The sequence below is a fragment of the Uranotaenia lowii genome, chromosome 2, assembly GCF_029784155.1.
Source record: "Uranotaenia lowii strain MFRU-FL chromosome 2, ASM2978415v1, whole genome shotgun sequence".
Lineage (NCBI taxonomy): Eukaryota > Metazoa > Arthropoda > Insecta > Diptera > Culicidae > Uranotaenia > Uranotaenia lowii.
The window spans coordinates 117,889,578-117,908,541 of NC_073692.1; the positions used below are offsets into that span (position 1 = coordinate 117,889,578).

The 18,964-nt window shown below is 34.0% G+C and overlaps 1 protein-coding gene across 1 annotated transcript in view; it reads right to left on the reverse strand.

Moving 5' to 3' along the window:
- The window catches only part of LOC129743637 (protein O-mannosyl-transferase TMTC2-like), an 878,041-nt gene that overhangs the window by 403,841 nt on the left and 455,236 nt on the right, over positions 1-18,964 (reverse strand). Inside the window, exon 5 of the mRNA XM_055735714.1 lies at positions 3,768-5,322. Within this exon, the coding sequence (XP_055591689.1) occupies positions 3,768-5,322 (1,555 nt within the window). The remainder of the gene's footprint in view (positions 1-3,767; positions 5,323-18,964) is intronic.

The following is an 18,964-nucleotide window of genomic DNA, read 5'->3' on the forward strand; positions in this document are numbered from 1 at the left end:
TTAGTGAGAACATTAATGAAGCATTGTTGTTACAGTAAAACAATCATCACTTCAACAATTTTGTACCAATTGTGATAAAAATCTCTATAAATCTTTGATTAGAATTAATCATAGAATTTCATAAAAACTATTTTTAAAAAAGACATACACCGTCTTAGCCGATTTAGGCTTTACAGACTGAATAAATGACGTGGACAACTTAAGATTAACATTTAACACCCAGTACCGAGATGGGAATCGAACCCATGCCATCAGTGGACCAGCGATTACCGTCTTACCACGCTAACCACTCGACCACCGAGACGTACAACTTGAACTTAACTTGAAATTAAAAAATTCATAAATCTGATCTAAAATTGTCAATTAAATTTAAAATTCTTTTAAAAAAATAGTTTTTCATCGTTTTGTGTTAATAAATTCGATACTTAAGAATACAGATAAATACATGAATTTTAAGGCAATTTTAAAGCAATTGATGAAATATTTATTCAACTTCAATATGAGAAGAATAAATTTGAAATTTATTATATGTTGCCGAAGATTTGTTTGCGAGTATTTTTACTATTAACTGATTTTTTTTAATTTAAAATTAGAAACGGGTCAATTTTTCAACTAAACCTCATGTAAAAAAAATTAAAGGTGTCATCAAAAATTTTATGATTTTATAAAGTGAATATTAATATGAAAATGAGCATACTTGGTGCCAAAGGAGTATAAGTTATAAATGTATAAAAGCTGATTTCGAGAAAAAACACTTGAACTTCGTTCTGTTCCACTTAATGATTTTACGATCTTTTTTTCGTGAGAATGATGTTCTGATATGTAAACAAAGCATTTAACAACATTTTTTTTGAAAAAACAACGGTTATTTGATCTTATTTGAGGCGACACATATTTTGTGCGTCGTTTCTTGATAAATTGGGCATTGAATTGGGACTAGAAATCACTCTGAGTTGATTTTTAAAAGTGAATTAACGAAAGGCGCTTCAATATTAACCCAATTACCTCGAATAAATGCATTCTTTGTACTTTTCTTACGTTTGTTCCAGCGTTAAATCCGTGACACACTCCATGTATCAAGAAATCAGGAGCTTGTTATCCACTCATAAGTGATTAAAATAGAAAAAATAAATGAGTTTAATAATATTTTATACACTACAATTATCACTAAAAGTAATCAGATATAAATCACAGTTGGTGGTGGAATTAAAAACATCATCACCTATTTAAAATGAAAGTTAATTGCCTTTTTTTTTTTTAATTTTTGGTCCCGATGAAAAACGCTACTTTTTGGAAATCACGTTAGGGTTGGTGACAAAGGGGTAGGGGAAAAGTTCATATAACGCCCCATGTGGCTTATACGCGCCACCCTTGTTTTGAAGAATCTGAAGCATTTTAAGCCTGCAAAATATTACCAATTTGTTCTAAATGCTGTGATTGGTCATGGCAAGTATGATTTTTTCCTTAAAATGCTCCTGTGTCGTGATAATTTCACAATTTAGGTTTTTCTTCATTTCGATCTAAATTTCAAAACACTTTCAATAAGGTGTCACCAAGCAGAGAAAAACGAATAAGACAATATTTTCTGACACATCGATAGAGGAGAATCTAAACTACGATTTAATGCTAAAAAATTATACCGAACTCGCTATGGTATGCTTTTTGGCCTGACTTCGACCAGACCGAACTAAACGCCATGAGAAAAATTTTAAACTGCAGATTTTGAAACTCATGTCATTCGTTTGCGAGACCAAAACAAGTAAATTTATTCACTGGGATGTGTTCCTTGGGTTATAAACTATTGGTTCTGTATGATAAGTTTTACAGATTTTGTCTAAAGATAAAAACATTAGTACATTAAACTCAAGTGTCTCGGAAAACTGCTGATGGCGTTCAGTTCGATCTGGTCGAATCCCGACCTTTTATGGGTATGTTTTATCACGGCCCATGCGCTCGTTATAACGCGCCAATCGTAGTAGGCTGAAAATAGCATTAATTTTTCAAAAAGGCCAATTTTCATTGAAAATGAACAAAAAGTCTAAAACCTTATTTCTAGCGTTAATTCAGCCCAAAAAACCTACTTTAATTTTTTTTTTAAATTTTGATTAGTCCATTTTGATTTTATTTTCATTCAAAGTGTCTGTAAGTATTGGTGTGTTTTCGGTCTTCGGCTGCTTTCGGGTGTGTTCGGCTGCTAGGCGCGTATTGAATACACGGCGGCGCGTATTTGCAACACAGTTTTGTTCTGTGGCTTTGAATAAGGTTTTTAAAAATCAAGTTTTTGAAGCAACTATAGCAATTTGAGTAATAAAAAATCATAGGCATTTGTAGAAAACAATTTTCTTCAAAGATGGCATCCATTTTTAACACAATTTGTACGTGGAATACATATAAAATCAGCGATTCGCTTAGGTGGCGCATAATAGGGCACGTTCCCCTATAAGTAGATCACTTAGAGAGACTTCGGGGCAAAGGGGTATAAGTGATGCACTTATAGCCCTTTGCCACCAAACAAAATGTGGATTCCTGTTAGTAGAGTTTTTTCAAAGAGACCAAAACCATATGAAAATAGTTGAATAAAATTATGACTTATGATGTTTGGGCCTCAAATGTTGTAGAATTAAAAAAAAAAGTTTGAAAAAAAAAAAGATTTTTGATATGTTGTTGGAAACCAATCAATCTTTTGACTTGGACTGTTTTGAATATATCATTTACTAAGAGTTAGTTTTCCAAGAAATATCTACATGTGTAAATATAAATTCATGTTACATTTGGAAAACACCACTTTAACAAGGATATTCCCAATAAAAAATTGTAAATAAAATTTTTATGTCAAAAAAGTTTTTCAGGAAATTCAAATCAATAATCTTTCCATGCATTGAAATTATTTAATATACATATCAGAATGACAAAAAATAGAATAAATTAATTTTTTTTAAGAACAACATTGCCATTCAATTGCATTGGAATAATTTAACAAATGAAAATTTATTAAAACGGACTACAAATCTAAAAAAAAGCGTATGGGGACTCACCAGCCAAATATTTTAATTTTGCCTGAAAATGACTCATAAAAGACTAAATTTCCATTTCTGAAAAAAAAAATCGAGTTACTGTTTTTTTTCTTCTTGTAAATACATTTTATAAACACACCGTGCTTAGTTTGTTAAAATCAAAGTCGACAAATATTTCTATCAGTTTTTAACAAATACTGAAATTTATGGGTAGGAGGGTAATTCAATATATGTTGATGAAAAAAAGCAGCCTCAGCATTGTTTATCAAATACTGAATTTTTCTGAAAATATTTTTTAATGAACACGAATTTATCTACAAAAAATTATTTCAATGTTTTCGAAAAAAAAGTGCTTTATTAACGCTTAGGATATTCTTTTTTTTTATTTAAAGGGCCTTTTTTGACATTTAGGTCCAATAGGATATTCTGGATTATTTCTGAAAAATATTCTGATGTTTATTTCTTTGAAATGATCAATTTTCGTGGATTTCTTGAGAGGAAATCATTTTTTTTAAATTCATAAAAATGGTGTGTTTCTTTTTCTGTATTGTCAAATTTCTAAATTATAAAATTCTTCTATTCTTAAATGTAAAATTTTGAGTTTTCGGTATGAGAGCAATAAAAAAAACAATGACAAAACCATTGACAATTGAAATTACTTCACCCGAAAAATGAGTTACCCCCCAGTCGTTGGGGGAGCATAGTATAGACTGAACCCGGTACAGGATCGATAAAAGCAATCAGTAAACTCACCTTTCGGTGGATTGACGCCAATTGCGCTCCGGAACAGACTCTCCTCATCCTGCCAGTCCCGGTTGCGCAGCCAGGTTTTCCCACTGTAGGCCAGCAGCAGGGCACAGAAACCCAGCAGAATGATTTGTCGCTTACGCCGTTGATAATCACTGGTACCCACCCACTTTGCATCCCGCTCTGATCGGCTTTTGGCACTTTTCCGGCCCCCAATCCCATTGGCTGTCGCTCCGTTCGACGAAGATACCATCAACACTGCCGGTGCCGATGAAGCGGAATGACTTTTATGATGTTTCGCACTTTGACCGGTGTACTTATATCTATCACCGTCATTGAAGCCCCCACCACCCATCATCATCCCCACACTTCCGTGGAAACTTGGCTGCCGACTGCCTTTGGACCGCAAGCCGGCGCTCTTGTTGGCACTAACACTACTATGGGAGCGAGCTCCTGCACCGGAGGAAGAACGGTACGTTCCGTCGATGAGTTTACTCACACCCAAACCAATCAGAAGACAATAGCCCACACTCGGGAGGTAAAGAATACGTTCGGCCACCACAAAGCCAACGTAGAACAAGATATTGGTCGCCGGAAGGAAGGGAAGCGTCAGGAGGGATATGGAGATAAGGATTGCCGCAGAACAGTTGGATTTGGTCAGTGAGTCGTCTTCAGTCAGGCTCTGGGACGACACGGATGAGGTCGAGGATGCTGACGATGAGGAAGCCGACGAGTAGGACGAAGTCGAAGACGATGATGAAGATGACGTCCTACTTGAAGCCGAATCCGTCGATAAGGTAAACGGTAAGTGGTCACTACTGAAGCCATTCGTCGTCGTCGTCGGCGATGTTGAATTGTGCTTATCTCGGGTCCAGCAGTGCTTCTTGTGCCAATAGGAACCACCGTTTTGCTGCATCTTTTGGTCCGGCTGTTCTATCCGGTGGATAAAGTTCGATAAAGCTGAAGGCGACAGTGACAAATATTTACACGATGGATACACACATCCGCAGATGATCGAAGACATGTTGTTGTTGTTGTGCAAAGCCCGGCACTGGTTCGTATGACGGAGTCCAAACTCGTGCTTACAGTAGCCGCAAGAGTCCTCCACCGGAATCTTCTCGCCTTCCCCTTGTTGTTGTTGTTGCTGTTGTTGCCGGGATCGGGCCAACGCAAGTTTGCTAGCTAGTTTTCTATTGAAGCTACTACTATTTACAGTGGCAGGCAAGCTTTGCCTCATCAGCGTTCGCCAGTTGATCCAAACTGCCCTCCCAAGCAATCCGTAGAAGGAGACCACCAGCAGATTCTTCGCATCGAACATCGAACTGATTCGCGGAATCGCGTCCATGCCCCAGTCGAAGCTGAGCACATCCGGATACAGCAGCAGCCGGAAGTTGAACACGGGCAGGTACGAGAAGGTCAACAGCCGGGTCCAGATGGAACCGGTTTTGGCAGTTGGATTGTCTGCGGAGCTGAATGGAACCGTCGGCCGCGGTAACGAGAATCGCAGATGAACGATGGTTGCCAGAGCCACCATCAGAATGCCGACGCTTCGGAAGCGGTGCTGGAAAAGGAGAGAGAAGAGGGATAATGAATTTTTGGAAATTGATTTGAAAATTGTTTCTACGATTTTATTTCAACATAATTAGGTGTTTACTTGATTGGTTTTAATTATGGTACAAATTTTAAAAATAATCCACATTTTGTTTTATTTGAACCGCATGTTCCATTCCATAATGCAAAGTAAACCTTTACTTAAGATCTTACGCTTGTATGTTAAGAACCTAAGAAAAATCGACGCTGGGATCTACCCAAATGTTTAAAAGTTCAAATGATTTTTTTTATATTAAATCAAGTTATTTAATTTGATGAGACATAAAAGTGAATTTTCGTCCATTTGAAAGAGTAAATGAGAATGGGGAAACTTGATCTCCTTTTCTTATTTTCTTCATATATTTTTGGGAAAATTAAGCATTTCTCTCGTAAGATTTAAAAATTGTTTATCCTCTTTGTTTGTATCACCATTGGATATTATCCCTCTTAACTTGTTTCTAGAAAGGCGGGTTTTCAAATTATTTTTAACAATTGACCTAAGCATTTCGAAACACTTAAATAACCAAATTTTGGAAAATTTAAAGTGAGTTGTATCCCAAGATTCCTTATTTGAATTCGAATTTAATTTTGGATCTTATGAAATTGGCAAAGTTGGCAAAAACCCCACAATAATCGAATAAAAAATATTTTAAAACATCAAATGGAAACGTCAAATCTTAAACCCAATTTAAAAACGTTGAAACTTACTTTTTAACTCTCAGTTCCTTTCACGAACAAGTTTTAAATGAAAACAATACATTTTCATAGGTGATGGAAAGAATTAGAGAAACATAAGCTATCAAAGAACGAAAGAACATAAGCCGTAAATATCATGAATTTTTCGAAAAAGATACAACATGGCTCACCGGCAGGACTTGAACCTGCAATCTCCGCTTCAATACAACGGCGAAAAAAAAAATGAATGCAAAATCAATCAAAGATGTTATCATTCGATATCAGATTCGATTAATAAAACAAAATTCTACGAAATTTCATAAGATAACAAAAAAGTTATGAGTAAAAATCATGTAAAAAATTTATTAAAATTAACAATATCTGTGGTATCCATTGTAATAGAAAGAGAAAAGTTGACTAAATGTTTTTAAAAATTTATATTTATTCAAACCTTTTTACGCTTAGGCAAAGGTGTTGAGTTTTGAACGGAGAGATTCAGATCTTATCTGTATTTATCATTAGTCTAGTTTTCTTTTCTAGTTTTAGTAGTTGGTTAGTACCAAGATTTTGAGCTATTTTATAATTGACATTAATCGTATTTTTATTCATTAAAAATGAGACTCCTAGAATCATGGCATTTTTAGAGATCAAATTTTTATTCATTTTGTCCTTCTGATTTTCCAGCTTTGCAACTATGCCGAAAAAAAAAGATTGCGTTTTTCAGTTCCAACACCTGCAATATTGGAATTTCATTTCCTGCTTCAAATTTTCAAAATCTGTTTGAGTTGTTTCAAATTTTGAAGGCGAGAATTTTTGGGATGATTCTATAGCCGCGGTTACTGCTTAAAAATCCGATTTTACGGTATGCATATTGAATTGTTGAAGTTAGTTCAGTTTTGGAACTATCTATAATGGAGGTCTGGTTAACTTTTGAATTTGTTGTTTTAAAATAAATTTCTCAAAAACTTGGTTTGCAACTGAATAACTGATCTTTCATTTTTTGTGCAGCGCTGTCGATTAAGAAGTGGGTGTTAGAAGTGGGTTGATCTTTTTTATTTCAGGACGCTCGCAGTCGATACATATCATCACATCATTTTCTTTGTCCTTATTTTTTAAGGAAAAGTCAGACAACTTAACATGATACAGAAGAAAAAATTCAGATTTTTTATATTTTGAATAATTGTAAGATCATGACAAAAATTAATGTACTGTGGAATTCCCATGCTAAATATATAACATTACTGCAACAAAATAATCCAACAGAAGTTTAAATTATTAGTAGATTTAATTTATCGGCCAAGCGGTGAAAATTTTGATAGGTGATGATATGCTTCTAAATAAATTCTACCCGCTCATATTCAACATCTTTCATTTCGTCTAACCTTCTATCCACCTATATAAAAAAATTCATAATCCTTAGATGCCCCTACTAAAAAGGACATCACTTTTCACCGCTTTGCCGATAAATCAAACATAAAAATATAAATTACGGTCAAGGCCGGATTAAAGGGGGGGCAAAAGGGGCAATTGCCCCGGGCCCCCCGAGGAAAAAAAGTTTTAACATTACTTTAATCATACTACATCAATTTCTTCAAACCTATGAAAAAAAATCTAAACTAGAAAATCAGAATGAAAACTTGAATATAACCACTAAAGGGGCCCCCGTGAAATAATATCTAAAATAGCTTTTTTCTTACATAAGTTAAGGGGGCCCCTAGAGTACGCAGTGAAGGAGCTCTCCCGCATTTTGTGGGCTGAGAATATCAAAATCTTGTTAATGAATTTTCAAAATTTTCATCCCAAAACAAGAACAAAAATAATGTAATCCGAATTCGAAATAAATGGAAAAAAAATAAGAAGAATATGTGGCAAAACAGCTTAATTTTCATTTTTTTTCGTTATTGAAACATGTCAGTTAGAATATTCTGAACAGAACAGATAAATATAGAAAAACATCTCATCATTTTCATTACATACAAGCGTCATGCACAATAATAATGTTTATTATAACGTTAACTTTCCAAATAATGGTTATGGCCCTAAAATATCAGCTAATTTCGCAATATTTACTGACTAGACTGACTGACAGTGCTTAGAGAGAACAGAGAAACTTTATAATAAAAATTTCAGAATTTTACCTGGGCAGTATCTGGATTAATACCGGGTATTATTATAACTTTTCAATTTTCAATCATTATTATTGAAATTTCCGTGGGTTTAATGATTCTTAACCCTTTTCCCCCCTCTATTTTAAAAAAAAAAAACTTAAAAAAAACTGTAGTTGCTTAAATTGGACCAATCGACAGTAAAGAGTTTCTTTATTGAATTTCCATTCCAATTTCTGTCTGAAACTTGAAATTTGTATTGGAACATTTTCAACTGATTTTACCAGAATTTTATCATATACTGAAGTAAATATCCTGAATTCGGCAAATCGTTTTCCAAATAATCATTCTCAAATTAGGTATAAAAAAAAACGATCTCATAGTTGAATTGCTAATATCATAGAGTGATTCTCTTAACGTGAATATTTCTCTGTTTTTAGTCTTATCTATTTCCAGATTCAATTCATTGAGATTTTCAAGTCTTGTGTTGTTTTTTAGCTGCAGAAGTTCAGTTTCATGGTTCTTTTCAGAAGTTTGAGAACTTGAGATCTTTGATTAGGTACTAAACCCATTTGGATTCTTTATTTGACTGTTTTCAATGATATTTGATTCTGTGTGAAATTCTATTTGGTGCAATTTCTGCTTCGGCTCTAATTGTAACTCTGGAATTTCATAATTTAAATTATTTTTTTGAATTTTGTATTCTATGTTTCAAATGTTCATGATATTTCCCAATTGTCATTGGGTAAATATTTCTCGATGAATCACAAACCAGATCAATGATGAAAAGAAAATCATTTAAAATATCTATTCGATTATTTTTTCTAAATCAGAGAATTTTATTTGGTGTATTAAAAAAATGAGAATTAAATTTTGCATTTTGCAGCTTAAATCAGAGCTTCATTTTTGAAAAATTTCCAAACTCTTCCGCAAAGTAGACAGTATACTGAACTCATCTTCAGTTCTTTTACGCGTTTTAAATGTTTTGTTTTCTGTGGGATAGCATTTGAAAAAAAAAATCGAACCATAGGGGCCCCCCGAGAAAAATTGCCTCGGGCCCCCCGATGGCTTAATCCGGCCCTAATAACGGTAATAAATCCTTCATAAAAGTTTAAATTATTTATTTGCTCGGAAAAAAAATGATGGTGTGGCCCGCCAGTCTATCGCATTTCAAAAATTTGGCCCATCTGTTGAAAATGTTGGCCACCCATGGTCTAGCTTTTAATCCTCTTTTTATCCAGCTGATCCAGTTTGAACTTCGTTTTGCATGCAATTATAAAAATTTGATAAAATAAGATTATGTTTTTCAAACAAAGTGTAATATTACTTTCACTGAATAAAAAAACTATTCAGTATGAGTATTCATATTAAAAAGTTGGAAATCAACCACATAAACAACGTATCTGTTTCTTTCCAAAACTCTTTCTTCAATTCGTACGTTTACCCGTATAATTTTCACAAAAATGTCGCGAAATCTGTTGCTGGTTCATGAGAATAACGCTTTTTCGTTACATGACTATCCGAAGTCACGATTATCAATAAATAACTGTGCTCAAATTTTCCTCATCGATCCTATGCATTAATTATTAACTAATAATTGCAAAATACGGATCGATTCGTCTTACAACAAACCGGTGATAATTTCAACATCCATTTAATTGCCCGTCTTTAAAAATCCTGATGTGGAATTTTTAATCGTAATCCGATGCATAACTACGTCAAAATCTAAACAGTTAATATCGACGACCCCTTTTGCAATTCCTTTACAGCAAATTTGATACCTGAAATCGATTGCCTGGCCCTTAAACTTCCCGGGTGGCATTTCTCATCTTAATCTAATAAATAATAATGCCAAATTCTCAAAAACAGTGATAAGGTCATATGGACGACGCTTTTGGCCGACTCGTTATACAAAATTTGGTACCTGAATAAGGCTGCCCGTCTATTGAATTTCACATGCGTGAATTTTCATTGAAATCAAGTTAACAATAACGTCAGTATTAGACTGCCCCAAATTTGTATGGGAAATTCAAAACCTGTGAAATGTTATGCGCTGCAGGTTAAAATTGATCCTAGGCCTAGTGCAAGATCTCATGCCAAATTTGGGCCAGATCGGATCACGTTTAGGGGTCGCTCAACGAGCCTGAAGTTTGTATGGGATTTTGAGACATTTTGTTCGGGAGAAACATGAAAAACCAGTTTTTCATCAATAACTTTGGTTCCCGTCGGCCGATTTCTTTCAAAAACGGGTTTTCTTAAAGCCTAAACTATGAAAAACATTTCATCCGAAGACTGCATTTCAATTAGAGTTAAGATAAGAAAGTTATAAGGCTTCAAAAATGGGTTAATTTTTTTAAGGATGGTATTCATCACTGTTAATGAGTCGAGGCGGTCGAACATATTGACGCCTCATTAACAGTGCTGAATACCACCGTTAAAAAAGTTAGCCCATTTCTAAAGCCTTATAACTTTTTTATCTTAACTTTTATCGAAATGCAGTATTCGCATGAAATATTTGTCATAATTTAGGCTTTAAGAAAACCCGTTTTTGAAAGAAATCGGCCGACGGGAACCAAAGTTATTGATGAAAAACTGGTTTTTCATGTTTCTCCCGAACAAAATGTCTTAAAATCCCATACAAACTTCAGACTCGTTGAGCGACCCCTAAACGTGATCCGTTCTGGCCCAAATTTGGCATGAGATCTTGTACTAGGCCAAGCATCAATTTTAGCCTGCAGCGTATAACTTTTTCAAAAGTCGGGTCATTTGGGGCACTCTAGTCAGTATCGAAAAAACAGTGATGATTTCTTAATGCCAACCTTTTACACCAAATTTGATACCAGAAATCGATTATCCGTCCCTGAAAACTTCTCTGAGCCAATTTTCATCTGTATCCAATGTATAATTACGTCGATATCGCAAAATAGTGATAAGGTAAAACGGATGACCCTTTCTTCCGACTCATGGTCCAAAACTGTTTGATTGGAATCAATTTTTCATTCCTTATAACTATCGTGAGCCAATTGCCTTCTCCATCCGGTGTATAATAACGTCAATACAGCTAAAACAGTATCTTCAAATGCTCGCATAATTGATGATACTTGAATTATTCATAAAATTTTGTGAAACTTCAATAAATATTTTGCCATTCGCTGATTCAATGAAATCATTTTTATTCAATCAGAATAGAAATCACATATCTGTTGATAACTCCAACGTTTTTATTGAATTGAACTAATTTAAAGACATACGTTTAAGGTAAATCAATAAACTTGATGTCAAAATGCGATTTACTAAATCCTCGCTTTTTCAAAACATCTTTCTATAGACTACCATTGATCAATTGACTATTTCAATACAGTTCATTGGAACGGCTGATTTTTTCCGAGTTTAACTTGTTGTGTGCAGATTGATTTTATCTTCGTTCCAATCATGACGTGATTGCACACAAAACGAAGAGAACAGTTCCGAATTGATGTTTTCCATGCCTCGCAGGAATAAAATCACTCCAACGAAACAACAGAACGAAGCTTACCGTACACAAATGCTCACGAGCGATCGTTGCCCGACGGACCGAGTTAACATTCCTCGCACCCTTCTCTCGCTCGTTTCCCGTTCCCTTGTATCTATCACTTTTAGCCTCGCCCCCATGCGATGTCCGATTGCTGTGTTCGGCTGCCGAACGAAAACGATTTTTTTTTTGAATTCGCAGAACTGTTCGTTTGCTTCGCTGATGTTTCCCCCGATTGCTGTTCACTCCTGCCGAGTTTACCCGAAGCTTACTTCCTGATGCTTTCCGAGTTGAACTTTAGATAGCATCATTGCAGATTGAGTTTAACGAAATAAAATCGTTCTGCAAAGAAAGGCAAAGTGCGAGTATGTAGACTCGCGATTTTAACATCTCTGGTAATGTTTACTGTTATCTGGAATAAATTTTGAAATGGGAACAAATAAAATTTAAAAAAAACAGCGTTTTTATATTTTCTTTCAAAAAATGGGGTTTCAAGAAGAAAAAATATGCATTCATGCACTCAAAAAATCATAAACAATACAGATTATTTGAAACAGTTACACTTCAAAAACTGTTAACAACTCCTAAACCAAAAAAAAAACCAACATAAATTGGGCACGTTTAGTAACATAAATCAACCATAGTGTTTCCCCATAAAAATGTTTTGATTCTCAAAGCAATTCTTAACCTACCCTTTCAGCTTTTCACTGTTTTAAGTTTTTATTTGATATATGTACGAGGTAGTAAAAAAAGATTGGAAACATTTCTTCCTAAATTATGTCCAGAAAAGACTTTTAATGATCAGCACCGTAATGAGACCAAAAGAACAGCATCGTCTTCCCAGTTTATGTCCCAACTTTTCCAAGCGTCCGTCGTACGTCGTTCAATCACCTCTCAACTTCGGCCAATTTGTTAGCTTGTTAAGCAGTGTGCGTCCATCGTCGTCGTCTTTTCCTCGTTCCAATGTTTTTCCTCGGTGCTAAAACTTTTCTGATTATGCATCGTTCCGTTCTCAGTTTATATCTACGGCGACTATCGCTGGCCCCAGAATATTCTAGTTTGGAAGAATGCATCGGATGGCATTTTCTATATTTTTCTCCGACTTCCCCAACAATCTAGAAGAAGAAGAAGCCAACATTTGGGTTCGGTTCGAAAAACTCGTCATCAGATGGTGCCAACGATGGCACGGCTCGTCAGGGAACGACGCGTTTGGCTCCAATTTGGTGATATTGTTTGATGTGTTCCTTCTACCGGGATGGAGCAAGACGAACCTAAACCAACAACGACTAAGATGACGGAGACGACGACGATACCGAAACGTCTTCTCTGATAGATACTGGAGACAAGTTGCGTTTGCTTGTATCCCCAAAGAAAAGCCTGCCGCCCGTTTGCAGATAAAGTTTTCCTTCACTTGTTCTCGCAAAACTGTGGCCAAAGAAAAGCATCCTCTCCGGGATGAACGACTTCCAGAAGCAGCAGTATCACAGCACAGCACATGCATTCTAGCGCTCTGGAGATTGCAGCAATCACTGCACAGTGGTCCAGAACAAACATTTATCGTGACAAAATTAATTACGCAAAATATATACGTTTTAGACATATGATATCTTCTGCAAAGTTGTTCACAATTATGAGGGTCGTATTTTGGAAGAATAATTTATTAGGACGTGTCATTCTCCTGGGAATTCGTAATGCTAATTTCTTTCAGGAGCTAGATAGAGCAAAAATATGTTCTACAATGTTGTAGATCTAAACATTTTAACAAACTTTGCTGAACACATAAAAATCGTACGATGAGACGTTGTCGTTTTATAATTTTTTTTAAGATTTAATATTAGAACGTGTCGAAAAAAACAGTTTTTTGACCATAACTTTTTCTAGTGAAGTTGTACAGAATTAGTGTATTCTAATCAATTGATCAACATAACAATACGCACGTTTTTCTTGAAGATTATAGGGAGCTATTGTTTCATTTGCCAAAGTTAGGAGCATAAATGTGTTCACATTTGACCATTTTTGAGCTGCAATATCTCTGATTTGTGCAAACCTAAAAATCTTTAACTTATTGTAAATTGTAGCTAAAGATATGAATATTCAATGCTAAAAAAATTGGAGATAGGTTTTTCTTTAAATTCGAGATTTATAATTTTGAAAATAGTAATTTCTCATGATTTTTTAATGAAATTTTATCCAATTTTAATCCTTTTTTTTATCAGAAACACAACCAGTACCAATACACAAGCCAACCATTACTCGGGATATTGTTTAGAATTGTTCAGCTTCTTATTTTACAATTATCTCAAACATTTAATTATTTATAAAAACATTTGGAACAAAATTAACGAAATTCAATTGCTCTAAGAAAATTCCACTTTTTTCAACCAATTTTCCGCAGCTACAGGCAGTGGAGAAATTTCTTTGACTCTCGGAATGCGATTGATCAATGAAATAAGCTGATCAGAAAGTAATCAGCAACCTTTTGAAGACATCCGTACCAACACGTGAAAGGGACTATCTCCAAAAGTAAACAAAATCCATTCTCAGTACCTCTTGATAGGCCAATATTTGCACTACTTAACGGTAAAACCCTTTTGATAAAATAATATTTCGTTACATTAAAAACTCAATTGGAGTAAAGGATCTATAAACATTCTAAAACCAGAACCGCCATCATATTGATATACACCCTTTACTCCGGAACAATTTTTCGAATGCGAGCGTATAACTAAGCTAAAAATAAGAAAATAGCAAAGGGTGTATAAACAGGTTAGACAAAATATTACGTGAGCTAGGTTCTATCTACGATAGCGCGTTTTTTATTTTTTTTGTTCATGAAAATTGATGTTCCTCTATTCTGACATATAGAGGATGCTTCTAAAAATCGTTTGTCTTTCATAAAATGCAAAAATTTCAAGTTATTTTTAATTAGCGATTTAAAATAGGCTGTATTTTTATCAAATGCGTTTTTCTCGATTCGCCATATATGGAGATACATCCTTTTCATGTGTTGGTACAGACATCTTCGATGTTTGCAACTCTGCTGAATTTGCGTGCATGATGTTTTCTGAAACTCTTATCGATTTGTTCCATGTTTCCTGGTTAAAATACTAGATAAACCCTGACTTTTCCCAACAGACATTGAAATAAGCCCATCATCAGTCTCGATTCCTTTGCAAAATTAAGTCGATCTTACTATAAAGAGACTCATGATCTTTCTAGGAAGGTCAACGGATTTAGACAACTTATCCGAATCAACGGTCATCTTTAAGTGGAGTTGCGATGGAAGCTCGAACCACTCGAGGTGAAAGCAAGTAACTTGACGTTGTAGAGTATAATGATTCCCATATATTTGCTTGTTCTTTGGTGCCACTACGTGTAATGAACGGAATTTGTACAATTTGGAACAATGATTACCCATTATCAACAACATTGTGTCGACCAATATAATAGCTTAAGAAGAAACTAGTGCGCTCACACAAAACGAAGTGGGAAAAATTGAAACAGAGATAAAATCGCTGTGACAATCATGCCGCATATCCTCTATCACCTACAGTTGAAGAAAGTGGAATTTTCTTAGAGCAATTGAATTTCGTTAATTTTGTTCCAAATCATAAAAAGTAATTTCCGTTTGTTCGTTTGTATGTTTGTCTTCAATAGGCTCAGCCGCCATAAAAGCTAGAGAGCTGAAATTTGGCATGGGTGCTCATTAGGACCAGGAATGATGAAAAATGTTTTTAGATTTTCGGATGACCCCTTTTGAAGGAGGTCGTCCATACAACAACGGTTTTATTCCCACGAACCAAAAGTCATGGCACCCATTTTGCGAACCGATTTTCGTTTCCATTCGTTTCGTTGGCGGGATTATTTTCACCATCATCATGGGCCGGGTATTAGAAACAACGACCATCCAGAGCTCACATGTACTGGATAGCAAATCAAAGCTTGCTGAGCATTAAAAATTTGGAAGTGAAAATTTAGGCGGGTGTTTTTGTACCTTCTACTGTTCAAAGCACGTGCTACCGTTACGAGATATTTGGATACAATTATAAGCCTACATTTTGATTGGAAAATACAACTAGCCTTCAATGGGGATTTTAATAGGGGATTAGAAAATTGATTAGATAATAAAATTTGAGGTTTTGAGTTTTATACAATTCGATTTCACTGACCAATTTCTAACTTTTGAGTTATCATTGATGACCAATGTGGTCGATTCCATCCATTACGGGGATGTTTGTGCCCATGAAATAAAAACGGTATTAAAAAAAACCTTTTTCATAATGAAAAAATGGTGCATTCGAGATGATTTGTTTTCGATAACTTCAAAAAGCTATTAGTAAAACTTTCAACATTTAAGGTAAACTAATAATAAAACAGTGCGAAAAAAATCACACATGCAATTGAAAACATGCAAAGTGAGTTTTCAACATGCTTCAACAAAGTTCGGAGGTTTATTAAGAAATTTCTAAGTAAAAGAAACTTAAATATACCATTTTACAGGGAGATCATCCATATTGATCTTCAACAGATATTTTCATTAGATGGAAAAGATAAAAAAAAGCAGTTTAATCTTTTGAAGATAAAACTATTAGGCCAAATTAATTCAATCTTCCTAAAAAATTATGGTTGAAAAAAATGTTTTTCATGAAAATTTGAATTAGCATACCAGGATTTTTTTTGAATTTCCATTGATTAAAATCTTAAAACTAAAAATTTTTCAATAAAACGAAAACGATGAACAGTGAATATTCTTAATAAAAATCTTTAAAAAGACTAACAAAACTAACATGGCCAAACTTGGGCCAAATTTCGTATAATGATGAATATAAAACTTCCAAAATTTCGAAAAATCAAACGATTCCTTTTGATTTATATTTCATGTGAACCCGAGCAAGGCCGGGTAAAATCAGCTAGTATTCTTATAAATAATTAAATGTTTAAGATAATTGTAAAATAAGAAGCTGAACAATTCTAAACAATATCCCGAGTAATGGTTGGCTTGTGTATTGGTACTGGTTGTGTTTCTGATAAAAAAAAAGGATTAAAATTTGATAAAATTTCATTAAAAAATCATGAGAAATTACGATTTTCAAAATTATAAATCTCGAATTTAAAGGAAAACCTATCTCCAATTTTTTTAGCATTGAATATTCATATCTTGAGCTACATTTTGCAATAAGTTAAAGATTTTTAGGTTTGCACAAATCAGAGATATTGCAGCTCAAAAATGGTCCAATTTGAACACATTTATGCTCCTAACTTTGGCAAATGAAACAATAGCTCCCTATAATCTTCAAGAAAAACGTGCGCATTGTTATGCTGATCAATGGTTTAGAATACACTAATTCTGTACAACTTCTCTAGAAAAAGTTATGGTCAAAAAACTGTTTTTTTTTCGACACGTTCTAATATGTAAATCTTAAAAAAATTATAAAACGACAACGTCTCATCGTACGACTTTTATGTGTTCAGCAAAGTTTGTTAAAATGTTTAGATCTACAACATTGTAGAACATATTTTTGCTCTATCTAGCTTCTGAAAGAAATTAGCATCACGAATTCCCAGGAGGATGACACGCCCTAATAAATTATTTTTTCCAAATACGGCTCTTATAATTGTGAACAACTTTGCAGAAGACATCATATGTCTAAAACGTATATATTTTGCGTAATTAATTTTGTCACGATAAATGTTTGTTCTGGACCACTGTGCACTGCTAGCTAGATGGCAGTTAAGATGAAGAGGCTGGAGGACGCATTTGGGGAGAAAGGCAGCGTTCTCCAGAAAACGTCAGCTTTCGTTTATGAGCAAAGTTTTGCCTCTTGCAAATTCGGTTTTGATGGGCCAGCCAGGCAAATGAAATAAGACTGCCAGCTGTTCTGCCGTGCAATTGGGATTTCTCGGGTTTTTTTTCGGAACGAACGAACATAAATTGGAAACGCAATGTGTCAATTTGGTTGTGGAAGCAAATTATGCTGCTGCTTTTCTAGGGAAGATTCATATAAGCTTGTACTGGGTCGAAAATATTTTTGAAATTTCAGCATAAATTCTACTTTATTTGAGAAAAATAAATAATTAACATAGTTGATACCAACGATTATTATTTTTAAATGGACATCGACAAAGACTGATAGAAAATGCAAGTTGAATGATTACTCTTGTTCACGAAATTTTTAGAAAACTTTATTGACTAACTTATATTTTAAATGTGAAGTGGGGCGATGAATCCTAAAATGAATTCATAATATTGATTTTTGATAAAATTGAAAAAAAGTACTTGTACTTAGAATTAAGTATCTCGGTCACATAATATTAATAAAGAGTCTCTTTTTTGCATGTTGAAGGTGGTTAAATTTTCTTTGGATCATCTTAACTTCACTTTTGCGTATGACTAATAGTATTGTCACTGTATTGTTACTTTTTGTGAATTTATAATATAAAAATAATCATAAACAAGCAAAAATTTAGAGAAAATTTTTTTATGGACACTTATTGACCCAATGGTAACTATTTAAAAAATATTTAAAAATATAATACGATAAATGAACTAATAACGTGTGAGAGGACAATTTCTGGCCAAAATTCAATCTCCGAAGCGCAATAACTTTTTTGTTTTAAGTGCAATCGTGTTGAAGTCTTCTGGTGAAATATTTGTCACAATTTAATATTTAAGAAAATTATTTACGAAAAGCAATCGACCGGTGAAGAAAAAGTTACAAATGCAAAATCAGTATTTTTTACTCCTCCTAAGCAAATACCTTAAAATCACATTCACGCTTGAGACTCACGCAACCCTTCCCCATGGTTAGATCTTGCTAAAATTTGGTATGTGACCCTCTGGTAAACTTATGATCAATTTAAGCTAGGTGCGAGTATGATTTGTCATGTTAAATTCTTTCTATTCTAAGATTAATACACTGCGGTTCTTTATATTATTAAAAAATGCAACCATTACTATTTTAAAAAAATAACCATAACTTTTTCAATATTCATCCGATTTTTAAAAATAAAACATTTTAATTGTGTTCTTTTAATTGACATTGAGGGCCCAGAGAAAATCAAAATTTAACTTTTACTGTCAAGTCTTACACTGGCAATGAAACCAAATTTTCTCTAAAAAGGGCATTTTGTATCGAATTATCGATTAAAAATTCACAGATAGCAACAATACTGTTCAGATGATTGATAACAAATTGGTGAATTGGTGAATTCAATTGGCGAAAAAAAAAACAAATAATGTTATGCAGCCAGAGATATTTAAATCTTAGATAAAGTACTTTTATTTTATATTTCCGAAATTTCATATTTGAAGCATAACTTAA